Genomic DNA, 13101 nt, shown 5'->3' on the forward strand with positions numbered 1-13101 from the left:
GTGGCTGCCCTGCAGGCTTATTACAAAAACTCCAACTGGTCCAAAACGCAGCAGCTCGAGTTCTTACACGTACAAAAAAGTATGAACATATTAGCCCGGTTCTGTCAACCTTGCACGGGTTACCTATAAAGCATCGCGTTAACTTAAAAATCTTGCTTATTATCTATAAAGTCCTACATGGTTTAGCTCCTCAGTACTTGAGTGAACTCCTCTTGTATTACAGTCCTTCACGTGCATTACGCTCTCAGGCGTCCTGTCAGTGGGTAATACCTAGAATTTCAAAATCAAGTACAGGTGGTAGATCCCTTTCCTATCTATCACCTAAACGTTGGAACAATCTTCCCTGCACTGTCCGGGAGGCAGACACACTCTGTCAGTTTAAATCTAGACTAAAGTCATATCTTTTTAATCTTGCATACACTACACTTCCAAAATATAAAAGAGGGTTTAGGCTGCATTAGTTAGATCAACCGGAACCAAAAACACAACTGATGTACTTGTTGCATCAAAGAGTGCAGAACAGTACTCTACTCTCAGCCAGTCTTGTCTCATTGTTCCAAGGTTACCACAGCGAGCAGGATGCAGTTCATGCCCAGACCTGATGGTAGAGCGGAGAATGGGAAGTGGCGACCTGACAAGAGCTGAGATGATAGAGCTGGATAAAGAAGGACGCGGTGACTTGACACGTCTTCACTACAAAATTTCAAATGCTATTAGATTATATTTATAATTTACCTTATTAGTAAATGTATTTATTTTTATTTGTTGTGCAAGTACTGTCGAGCTTGTGCAGAGGCAGCAGCTTTTGCCAGAGGGGAACTGGAATCCCCTGGTTGGGCCTGGGTACTCCCGAGTTTTTTTTTTTTTTAGTTTTGGGTTACTCGCCACCATTTGCATACTGTTTTGCACTATTTGCCTGGCCGGGGGGGGGCTGCTTTAGAAATTTTAAGTTTTACTTAATTAATATTGCATATAGGAATTTATAGTCTGTTTAATATTTGACCTGTATTTCTCTCTCCTTTATCTTAAACGTGTGCTCTCACTGTGCGTGTGTGCGTGTCTGTGTGTGTGTCTATGTCTATGTGGGTTCGTACGTGTGCATATTGTGTGTGTGGAGTGTTTTGTATGTGGGTATGTCTTGTTTTTACAGGTATAACTTTAATTGTTTTGCATATAGTCAATATGTCTCATGTACAGCTGCTTTGTAACAATGGAAATTTTAAAAAGCGCTACATAAATAAAGTTGAGTAAGGAAAACCTGGGCCCGTATGTATAAAACTTCTCAAAAATGCTCTTTAGAGTAGTCTTAAACTTTGACTTAAGTGTCAAAAAATTCTTAGTAAGAAGTAGGACTTTTTTAAGAGTAGGAGACTTCTATAAAGAAGCTAAAAGCAACTGTCAGTAAGGTTTAATACTGATTCTTAAGTTCTGACTTAAGTTTTGAAAATTAAGGACTACAATGACTCGAACACAAAATGGCCGCACTTGACCTCTGAATCAGCCAATAGGCAGCCTGCAAGGGTCAAGTCAGAGCAGCATGGCACCATTTATTCATGACTGAATTAAGACATTACTTAATTCAGACATTACATTAAAAAATATATACATTTAATTTATATATACAGCTGCAATCCATAACTTATTTGGGTGAAATAAACCAAAATTTAATTATTGGGCAAGTAGATAAAAATCAGTGTTGAAAACTGTCTGCTTACCTTCCCTTGATTTACAACAGTAAAGTGGTTGACGTGATCGTCATAGTGACAACAGCCAATCAAATTGTTCATTGCATGAACGCAATTGGCTAGCGCCTGCACTAGGTTATTTGCATAAGGCGATCTGATTGGCTGATGCCTGCGTTGGTGTTTGAAAAGTTGAGAAATGTTCAACTTCTCGCTGCGAGCACCGCCAGTGAAGTGACGCTGACAGACCCACAATTCAGTTTGGCAATGCATGACATCACAAATTTAAAGGAAATGAGAAGCATTGACACTGATGCCCCGTGTGAATCCAGCGTTATAATAGTGATTGATATATTGATCTGTACGATTTTGTGGGAAATTTAACATCAGTTGACATCTACCCATAAGAAAATAAATACATAAAGTAACCTGCAATTTCATTTTTCAAACAGAAATGGTGACAGAGATGCAAAGGTTAAAAATTGCAGTTTCAAAATTTTATTTTGCACTATGTGCAAAAATATTACAAATATGTATCCATCATGGCTTGGTTTCAAACTCTTTTAATTGAGTTTTAAAAGTTAATTTAAAGAATTAAGCTGCTGAATCACATCCTATTACACTCACAACTGTGTATTATTATATTATTTCATTAACTCCTTGTCATCATATCATTCTAACACATTGTTTTTTGTTGTAAAGTCCATGCTATCTGCCTCTGTTCTGCCATCTTGTTACTCTTAACTAGGTTAGGAGACCTCTTCAGCTTTAGGAGCTGAGACCTAATCTTAACACTTAGGAAACTTTATGAATCACACTTATTCTTAAGTCTAGGAATAAGAGTAAAATGACGTCATTCTTAGAATTTTGACACACTTAAGAGTAAATTTTTACTCGAAGATGCTTTATACATACGGGCCCAGAAGTGCTGCAAAAATTACAATTGCTGCCAATGTTGCAGTGTCTTACATTTTGCAAGGGTTGAGTTTCTGTATTTCCTATATCTCCATGAAAGCACTCAAATATCAATGAACAAACTTATTTTTATTTGTGTCAAATACCACTAAAACACGACGGCATTGGCATAGATGTTACCAGTGTATTGGGTGAAAAGCACAATATATATTAAATATGCTATAATAGCAATGTTCCTTTTGTTTATTACGTAACTTACTGTATCTCACGTACGGTTTACTGGAGCATGTATAGTGAAAACAGGCAGAGCAGTTCCAAATGCTTTTAGAAATAAATTTAAGATGGGAAACTGCTGTGTGTTTGAAATGGGTTGCAAGATGTGAAATAGAAGAAATTTTAATTGTAATGATTACTCACCCAAAACAGTCAATGTGAGCAGCAGGTTCTTGCGCATCTTCTGGCATATTGTGCCAAATTTGGAACGTGGCCTGGTCTCTATGGGCTCCAAGTGGCTTTCGTGAACTCTTACTTCCACGTGCTTCGGCATGCTGTCAGAACTGCAGAGAAAAATAGAATTACAGTAAATAAAAAGGAAACTCGCTAATAACATACATGGTAAAGGGCTGGATTTGTTTTTACACATACACACAAGTAAATAACACAACATGATATGCTTAAAACAAATAAATAAAGGATTGAACATTTCTCAGTGAAAGGATATTAAAGAAATGAAAATCATGAATGTCATATAATCTTTGGATGTTAATTTTAATCAGACCTGAACATTGCAGCTTTGCATTATCTTAAACTAGAGGGTGTGTAATAAAGTATTTGTATTTTATCTGAGAATATATTTTCAATAAAAATGTGCTAATATAATCTAACTGTCACAGTTGTATTTTGTTCTGTTTTGGTTTATTTCTATGTTCCCGTTTGCCTGTGTTCTTTCATTAGTTTCTATGGCTGTAAATTATTTACATTTATATTTCATTTAGGCATTTAGCAGACGCTTTTATCCAAAGCGACTTACAAGAGGCGAGGAAACAACGAAGTGTTAAATCGTTGAGGTAACAATAGAAGAAGAAGTGCAATAACGAGTTACCAGGTTACACAAAGTAAGACAATACCTGTTGGGAGAGAAAAAAGGGTTAGATTTTTTTAGCAAAAGTTAGCATGTTCGTGTCGACCGTTGCTGAACTGTATCAATTTTCAAAAATAATCATATTGTTTTGTTTTAGGTCTAAAAATAGCAGTTGTAGAGCCGTAACTGTAGAGCTAAATACGTTCAGGTTCATTAGCACCCCTCTTTTAGCCACTGTGGTGTTGATTTTGGTTTACTATGTGTGATCCTATGTAATTATACATGCCTTTAATTGGATGCATGCGAGTTTGTTTAGATAGATTTAGATTCAATTTATTGTCATTGCACATGTACGAAGGTACAAGGCAACGAAATGTGACCTCTGCATTTAACCCATCCAGAGAGTAGTGGACACACGTACCCCCGGAGCAGTGGGCAGCTATCACTGCAGCGCCCGGGGAGCAAGTAGGGGTAAGGTGCCTTGCTCAAGGGCACCTCAGTTGTTACCCGCCGGCCCTGGGAATCGAACCGGCAGTATCTGCCTAACAGATAGGTTAGAAGCATTGCCACATGTCTCTGTTTTAATGAACAGAATGACGGTTTCCCAGCGGATAGAATATCCTCATGCTTCAAGAAACACAGATGGAGATTTTGAGGGTTTGTCATTTTACATCCAAATGAAAATCTGTCATCTAGGCCACATCAAATTTCTTAAATTTATTCAGAAGGACTGTGGTCAAAAGGTTATTTAATAATCAACAAAGGCAATCAGGAACAGAACTACACATAAAACATAAACAATAGCTGACAAAGAACTGAGAATATAACAGGGTTTAAATACACAGGCCAAATAAAGGGAACTAATGAGCTAATGGAACACAGGTGAAACTGATGAACTAATGAACATAAACTAGGTTAAAGGACACAGAACACTATGAACACCGATAGAACTGTTACGCTATACTGTTGTTAAGTTATTGATCTATTTTTCTAATATTGCTAAGAGTTTATATAACAGTTCAAGTAAGGTGACACTGGTGACCTAATAGTTATCATACATTTTCAACATGCCTATACATTTATCAGTGTGGATTTGGCAAGTGTCTTTGTTCTTGATGGGCTTGAGCCCTTCAAAATATCTGGACATTGCCCTTGTGAATATGACCTAACATATCTAACAAAAGTCAAGTCAATCACTGATTGGCTACCTCTGACACCCGACAAATAACTTCAAAGAGCCAACTTTTACCAGTATTTAATTAGCTTCTGAAGCACTATGCTCACACCCTGCTCAATGGTAAACTAAAGAATTTCAAGTCTGCAGTATAAGAATGAAGACACTGGCGATCACTTACCCTAAAAATCTAGAATATATAAAGAAAGCTATGAGGTTGAATCCCAGAAAAGCCCTTTTCTTCACACAGTTTAACATATCATCCGGGCAGTAAGAACAGCAAAGCTTTAAGGGATGACCCCTTAAACACTACACTTGACCCATAACCACTCTACTACTATCAGGTGTTCTTGTTCATTAAACATTAGGATCCATCTAACAAGCTCAACAAGATGAGATTCCTCCATCACTGTGTTAAAGAGAGCTCAGACAAAAATATAATTTTAAAATACTATTTTTGGGTTATCTATGTTATGCAATACAATGAAATTGAAGTTTAAAATACCGTAATACTCCAAAATGTGTATTTGTTCATTATAGGATATCTAATGTAATTAAATTAAAGTTTGCCAATTGTACAACGCATATCTTTCATATTACTATTATCTTTGTAGGAATGTGCTCAGGTTGGCTCAGACAGCAAGAATAGAGATTTCAATATGAACAAACACCGACATTGTTTCAATAACATAATTTGAGCTATCCAAACTCATTTTACGGCATAGTTCTATATGAACTATTTTTAATATGATACTAAAGTGAAACTTCATTTAGAAGTCAAGTAAGTCTCTAAAGACATAACAGCTAAGCAAAAAAATCCTTTTGGATAATTAAGGCAAATGTCATCATCTTTTCAACACAGCATCAATCAGCAGGGTCAGATGCATCACCCTTAGTCACCATTAACTTGAACTAAACTCAATACAAGCCACATTGGCCTCCAATGCTGTAGTACTTGATTTGTAATTGATTTTTAAATCGATTCACTTCACGTATGCAGGAAATATCCTACTTTTGTCATTCCTTACTTATTTATACAATTTAAAAGTCAATAAAATGGGACTTTGCTTAAAGATACTTTGAAATATATTTATTTTCTCTGAACCCAAATGAAAGATTTAAAAGCAGAATAGGTGATCCTGTCCAGAAAAATATTTTGTCATGCTGGTTGGAAATCTATTTACACCCTGATAGCAATAAAGTGGTCCAATTGTATTTTTATAATTATGTATTGTCTGTGATAGATACAGGCGTAGGACCAAAAAAAGTTTTCCTAATCATTACTTTCAGTCCATATGCAATGATTGGTCGTGTGTACATATTCAGTCAACGTATTTTGCATCCCACTGTGCAACCTGTTCATGCAGACACCATCAGTGCGGTCACATATGCTGTGCAGACACAGCAGGAGAATGGCAGGTAAACAGCTGGAAGCTAACTTCCCCTTGTTAAGTGTATGCTAGTTTGTAAGTGGCACTTGCAAAGGACGAACAAAAAGAAAGACCATCTTAAAAATTGTGACGACTAAAAACGGCTAATCAGCAAAGAGGTGAACACAGAATTCCATTCGCGAATGCATTCCGGTCCATGTCAGTCGGTTCACGGCCGCTTTTCGTGGGTTTCCTGCTCGATCTGTTCGCAATTGTGTTTGAGGTTTCAGAGGAGATGGGTGTAAAAAAAAGGGAAAATCCTGGCCAAAACGAGAGTGTTGATGGGTATGATTATAATCTTTGTTGCTTTTCCATGCTGGGAGCAGCTACGGGTGTCTGGCCATGTGGTCCGGTTAAAGAAGAAGAGGCAGCGGAGGGGGGCACGGAGCTCTCCAGTCCGGTCCAGCAGCCGGCATCCAGTCCGGTCCAGCAGTCGGCGTCCGATCCGACTGAAGTCCAGTCCAGTATCCGGTCCGGCCCAGCAGACGAAGCCCAGTCTTGCCCAGAAGTCGGCGACCAGTCTGGTCCGACCGACGTCCAGTCCAGTGTCCAGTGTCCGGTCTGGCCCAGCAGACGGAGCCCAGTCTTGTCCAGCCGTCGCTCCAGCCGGCAATTCAGGAGGCAGTCCAGCCGGTGCTACAGCCGGTCTATCAGCCGGCACTCCAGCCGGTGCTTCAGCTGGCAGTCCAGCCGGTCTATCAGCTGGTATTCCAGTCGGTGATGCAGTCGAATTCTCAGCAGGCCCCCACTGGGACACATAACTCCCTCACCCTTGTCCCCAAGGACTCCCCTTATTGGCCATACGCCGCACTCTCGAGCGCCCCCATCCAGGACTAGAACTGTTCCCCCCATTCCCAAACCCATTGGACTCCCTCCCATACTCTGGTGTGACCCCACCCCCTCCCTGTTTTTTTATTATCCCACCCTGACCTTTCTGTAATGGTTTTTGTCTGCCCTTGATCTTGTTCACCATGTGTTGTTGGTTCTTGTCACTGTCTCAGTCTGTCTCGTCTTGTTTGTCACCTTGAGGAGCGCCAGGTTGTCGCTCCTTAAGGGGGGGTTTCTGTCATGACAGAGCCTTATGTTTTGTGTGGACAGAGGCATGTTATTGTTGGTTCTGACATAATCTTTGGTCTCATCTTTGGCCCCGCCCCTCTCGTTTCCTCATTTAGCTTTGAATTAGTGTTTCATTCCCAACACCTGTCCCTCGTTAATTATCCTTTGTTAGTTCCCCTATTTAATGCCCTTGTGTCTGCTGTCTTGTGCTCGTTCGTTTTGCTATGTTACTATGTCGCCTTGTCTCTGTTTGCTGTGATCTGTCAAGTTTGTGGACTTATTATTTATATTATTCTTGGACCGTGTTTATCTTGCCCCCTCATGGGAAGTTTTTGTTTGAATTCTTGTTTTGTTATAGTTTTCCCCATTGTGTGTGTTTTGTTTTATTATTAAAGTTCTGTGGGTTCTTTTGCATCGCTGCCTGCACTTGGGTTCTTTCCCCGAAACCCCTGACAACGGGAGTCAAGGGTTTCAAAGATGATTCCATGGTAACTTCTGGACATGTTATGATTGTTGTTTAGTTTGTGGACCTTTATGAATTAGCTCAACGACATCGTTACCCAGCGTCTAACGAAAACTATGCTGCATCTAATACCGGTTTAAAGCTGATGTTTACGTTAGCTGTTTTCGCTATTGTAGTAACGTTATTTAATTTGTACTGTAACGTGTTCTCACTGGTGAATGAGACATGATTTTATTAGAATTGATCCAAAAGCTTCTGGTTTGTGCGCGTTCATTTGTTTTGGAGGAGGTGTGGTTTTTGGACGGCGTGGAGAGTTGGATGATGATTTCAGTGCTAGCAGGCTAAAGTTAGCATCTCCCCATTCTGCCTTTAAAATCCTGTAGCCTGGAAACTCATAATACACATATTTTGCAAAAGAGTGAAGATGGCATTTATAGGCGAGAGGCACATTTTTATTATGAATTTCAGTAGCATACCGACCCATTTTCCCAAAGACCCAACATGGTCACAGTTATAACATAAACAGACTGTATAGCTTTTTTGCATTTCCCAAATGTTTAACCCTCTTTTCACCCTGTTCCAATGTTCGTAGTCAGGCAAATCATGTTTATGAAAATGTGATGTATGTTCATTTTTCATTGTGTCCCACTGTGGACAATGCATAGTTCAACTATGTTGCACATACAATACAGACACTATACTGAGTAGGGGTGGGGTGTAAAGAAACACCAATGCCACAGTTCGGTTCACACAACGGTCTTGGACCCATGGTTCGGTTCGGTTCGATGTGAGGGCAGGGTTCATGCCATGGCACAAGCAATGCTACAGAACACTAGAATCGTTTTAACTTAATAACAACAACAACAATTTAACTCGTTTACTTGAACTTTATTTACTTTAGTTTTATATACAGAGCAGTAAGCCTCAGTAAACAAAAATGAAATAAATAACACTAATGTAAACTTAAACTTGTCAGAAGCATTTAAATAAAATAAACATTTATAAATGCAGTCTGCAGAGGGTTTGCAATTTCAATTTGTTGTGGAGATGCCATCCTGCCAACAATTCTTAACCACCAAGTGTGATCGATCACTCCCAAGTCATGTGACACGCACTAAAAATGCAGCTCTTATTACTTGTTAAAAGTGTACTATCTTAATCAATGTCAAAGAAGAAAATAATTTAAGAGGTAAAGTGACTGGATGCGCGGCCAATGTAGTACAATAATGCAGATTCCCTTCACATTTTTAAACACATTAATAATAATAAAGATCTTCAAGAAACTTATTTTATTTTACGTGCTGTTTCTCGTCCATGTAGTTTGTGAAAAAGCCATTGTGCTTCATCTCATCCTTTGAAGGATCACGCAATGCAGGACATTCAGTGATTGACAGCATGACGCAATCATTTCCCCTCAGACACATGCATTATAAACATAACATGATGTCTAACTTTAATATGATTTGTTTCTCTGACTGAAGGTTATGGTGAGAGATGAGGAGTGCACAAGCATAAAACATGCTGTGTATCTGTGGTAATGACAAACAATATGATTTTAGGATCATTTCATTCTTTAATTTAAGACAGACTCCTATTATAAATCAAATCACCAGCTTTTGTGGTTTGGAGAAAAAAGTCCTGACAGCAGCGTATTTTTGGAAAGTCGCGTGACTGTTTAAAACACAGATTAGACGCTTTTAAGGAAAATTAGTTACTGAATTTGTTATTTGTTGTTTATGTCAATCTATGTGCATTCTGGCCATTAACAATGCACTGTCATCACATTACTGAGCGTGATCAACAATTTCTGCACTGCTGCTTCAGCTTGCGAAGTGATATGCTCAAACCTGCGGCAGGAAAAGCGTGCTCGTCACTCGCAGCTAACGCATGTGATGGATGGGGGCGGGGGTTCGTGGTACACCATGGGAGTTCCGCGGTTCGTATCGAGGGAGGTGTATCGCGGATCGTTCGGTTCGAATATCGTTACACCCCTAATACAGAGCATATAGCACTTGCATCCTCCTGTGGACTTAAAAGACAACACTGATTAAAAAACCTTTTCCCTCTAAATGTATGATGTCATTTTTTTGAGTAACCGGAGTAATCATGTAATCATAATGGTCATCAAAAGATGATGTTCAGAACAATCTGATATGTGGAAAAACAACAGCAGATCCCCTCTGCACTGTTATAGGTGGAATGCAGTTTGTGTGTGCCTGTGTTTGATGTCAACTGCCAGTTTCATGCCAAAAGAGGCCAGTGAAGGTTAATGCAAAATTCACTCCTTTCCTTCTATGATACTTGGCAGGGACCATGTGAAGTTCCACGGCTACTTGTCTACCCATCTGACGGCTTTTGTCTTCACCCCCCCTCCCCTTTCCCTGCAAGCACCCCTCAGCAAAGCTTTGGGTTCAGTCTGGCATGGAGAGGGATGCAGGAGAATGCCAGCCCCATTCAGCCCGCTGATGTCATGAATATGCCTACCGTGGGAGAGCAGCGGATGGACTCAGAGGGGGACGAGGACCCATTCTCCTCTTCCCCTATCCGCTCTCTTTTTGGAAGAATGATTCTTTCAGCTATGGCAGCCCACTGTGTGGCACAATTGATGGTGATTATCCTAATTTTATGCTACCTTCCCAGAGTGAAGTTTCTCTCTCCGACTTTCCTTCTCTCTCTCTCTCTCTCTCTCTCTCTCTCTCTCTCTCTCTCTCTCTCTCTCTCTCTCTCTCTCTCTCTCTCTCTCTCTCTCTCTCTCTCTCTCTCTCTCTCTCTCTCTGCTATTACAGCTATTACAACCTTATGACCTTGCTTGAAACAAACAAGACAAAGAGAGAACTCATCTTCTCTTCAGCTCTTCACATACCAATGAACGGTTACACCAGAATACCAGAGTTCTTAATATCAGCCTATGCTCAATAATATCAGCAGTGACAAAATATCACCTTCAGTTTGTGTTTCTTCAGTTAACGGTTGTGAAAAATAATAAAAATATAGAAAGAAAGCAATACTCACAGGGTAAGAAAAGTGTGATGGTACTGTGAATGTATCCGTGCAAGTTTAATGAGGCTGCCTTCCTCTCCTTTTGACATTCATAAAGAAAGTGAATGTTTCTTGGCACCCCATGTTTGCTTTCATTTATAAACCCATGATTTGTTATATCCATATTTTAGCCAATTGTGTTTTTTTTTCTTTGAGTGAAGAAGTAAAGCTTACTATTGTTCACAAATTGTAAAAATATTATAAAGTATAACATTTAAAGGCCTTTTTTATGGTTAAGATATGAATGTTAATTTCCTAACTGGCCAGTCCAAGTCAAGGGTGTAATTTTGTGAATTTTTTGGATGATCTGTTGACAGAAATGCAATATAATATACATGACTATTGTTTTCAGAGGTGTATAAAGACCCTACATATTTAAGCCTTATGTTTTTATTATCTTAGAATGAGCTATTTCTATCTACATTCACTTGGGGGCATGTTTACCATTTTGGGGGACCTAAGCAAAGTCAAGACCTGAGGCCCCCCACACATTGCCTAACATTTTTGTTTGAATTGCACAGCAGTATTGAGTACAGGGAATTAATGAGACATATATACATACAAATATAAACTGGATTTATTTTACGTTGAACCACATAACAGCACACAATTCTCTACAGTTTGTTATAAGAATAAACCTTCTTGGTTTTGGGATGAAAAAGTGTCCTTTGTTTTATTCAGAATAACACAGAATGCTTTTAGCTACAGTATAAGAAAGTAAAAGGTGCAAGATTCTTCTTTTCATGCTTCTTTTCATAGCATTGTTTCGCTATATTCGTAAAATTAGTATTAGATTACTTTCTTTTGCTTTCTTTTGTTTTTGAGCACCGCTTTGAAATGTGCGCTTCATTGCGTATATCTGAGTGTCTAAATCAAGAGTCAAATGATTTTACCACTTGTAGCCACTAGGGGGCCCCCAAGCTTGCGGGGCCCTATGCATTTGCGTAGTTTGCATGGTGGTTAACAACGCTACTGCATACACCACGGGTCCCCTTACATGGAATTTACTATTTTGTTTCTACAGTAGCCCTAACCTGACAAACTGCTTTACAGAGTGCGTTTTGTAAATACGTTATCTCCTTCGTCAAAGAAGCAAAAATCTGACGACATCTTTGTCCTGTGTCAGCCACCACAGTGCTTGGAAAAGGAGAGGGGGTGGGTCGAGTGGGCCGTTGGTTGCAATTAACAACCTCACCACTAGATGCCACTAAATTTCATACACTGGACCTTTAAGGTAACCGCAGTGCCCCACAAACACACACAAAAAAATTCAAATTCGGGTAACTTATACATATAAAGAATGTATCTTGCTTGGTCTTACTGGGACTTTCCATATGCATAATGGTTTTTATACTGAGCAAATTAAACTTTCTGTTTCTTAACCCTCTAACCAAAGATAAGTAGATAAACACTGTTTTGTATGTTTTCTGAACTATTTTGTTCGATAAGGTGACCAGACGTCATTGAATTTTGTGTTAATGCATGCAATACTGTTTATTTATCAATAGAGTTTTGGTAAACTTTATTAAAACCAGTTATGGTCAGTTTAATCTGCAAACAATATAATACTACTGTAGTTAATTGCAATAGTACAAAAACTTAATTATAAGTGCAACAATAATAGACATTCAAAAATGGTTAGTTTCAGTTTTTTAATTAAGCTAATTATAACAATAGAAATTTCAGATACATTTTGACCATTTACCTAGGAAATGTCCCCGGTTTTCATTTAAAAAATCTGGTCACCTTAGTCTATGAGGAGACATGACATGTCCCTGTAAACCATGTCTATGTTGTAATACACATGCAATTAAACAAATTTGTGAATTCATAAACCACATATGCCATGCACATATACAGGCTCTGTCCAGGACTCAGGGCAACAATAAAGAAATGTCTAGACAGAGGTCGGATGTTTGCTGGAGGATACACAGACAAGGGCACACATGCTCCCGCCAGGTAAAAACAACAAAGGACAATAAAGTATTTGTGCTTTAGAGGCTGATTCATAGTAATGCACACAATGCCGTCTAATAGAGGGTCCGTGCCAAGCTGGAGGCTTTAGTCAAATGTCCTTTATCCTGTAAAGAATTCAGGACATTATGTTGACTGCGTTTTACAGTAAATGTAATACAGGTTGCATCTTAAATAAGTTTCATGTGTTCAGAAGCTTCTTTGAAGTATCAAAGTAATTAAATCAAAGGTAAGATTTTCTTTTTAATGAATGGCTAGTCAAATTACCAACATTATACTGCAAATAT

At 38.9% G+C, this 13101-nt stretch overlaps 1 protein-coding gene across 3 annotated transcripts in view; it reads right to left on the bottom strand.

Moving 5' to 3' along the window:
- The window catches only part of slc1a2b (solute carrier family 1 member 2b), a 51610-nt gene that overhangs the window by 19718 nt on the left and 18791 nt on the right, over positions 1-13101 (bottom strand). For all 3 annotated transcript variants that reach the window (XM_057328446.1, XM_057328445.1, XM_057328448.1), the window contains exon 2: positions 3015-3154. In XM_057328446.1, the coding sequence (XP_057184429.1) occupies positions 3015-3144 (130 nt within the window). In that variant the 5' untranslated portion in view covers positions 3145-3154. The remainder of the gene's footprint in view (positions 1-3014; positions 3155-13101) is intronic.

Source organism: Triplophysa rosa, unplaced genomic scaffold, assembly GCF_024868665.1.
Source record: "Triplophysa rosa unplaced genomic scaffold, Trosa_1v2 scaffold47_ERROPOS3222836, whole genome shotgun sequence".
Lineage (NCBI taxonomy): Eukaryota > Metazoa > Chordata > Actinopteri > Cypriniformes > Nemacheilidae > Triplophysa > Triplophysa rosa.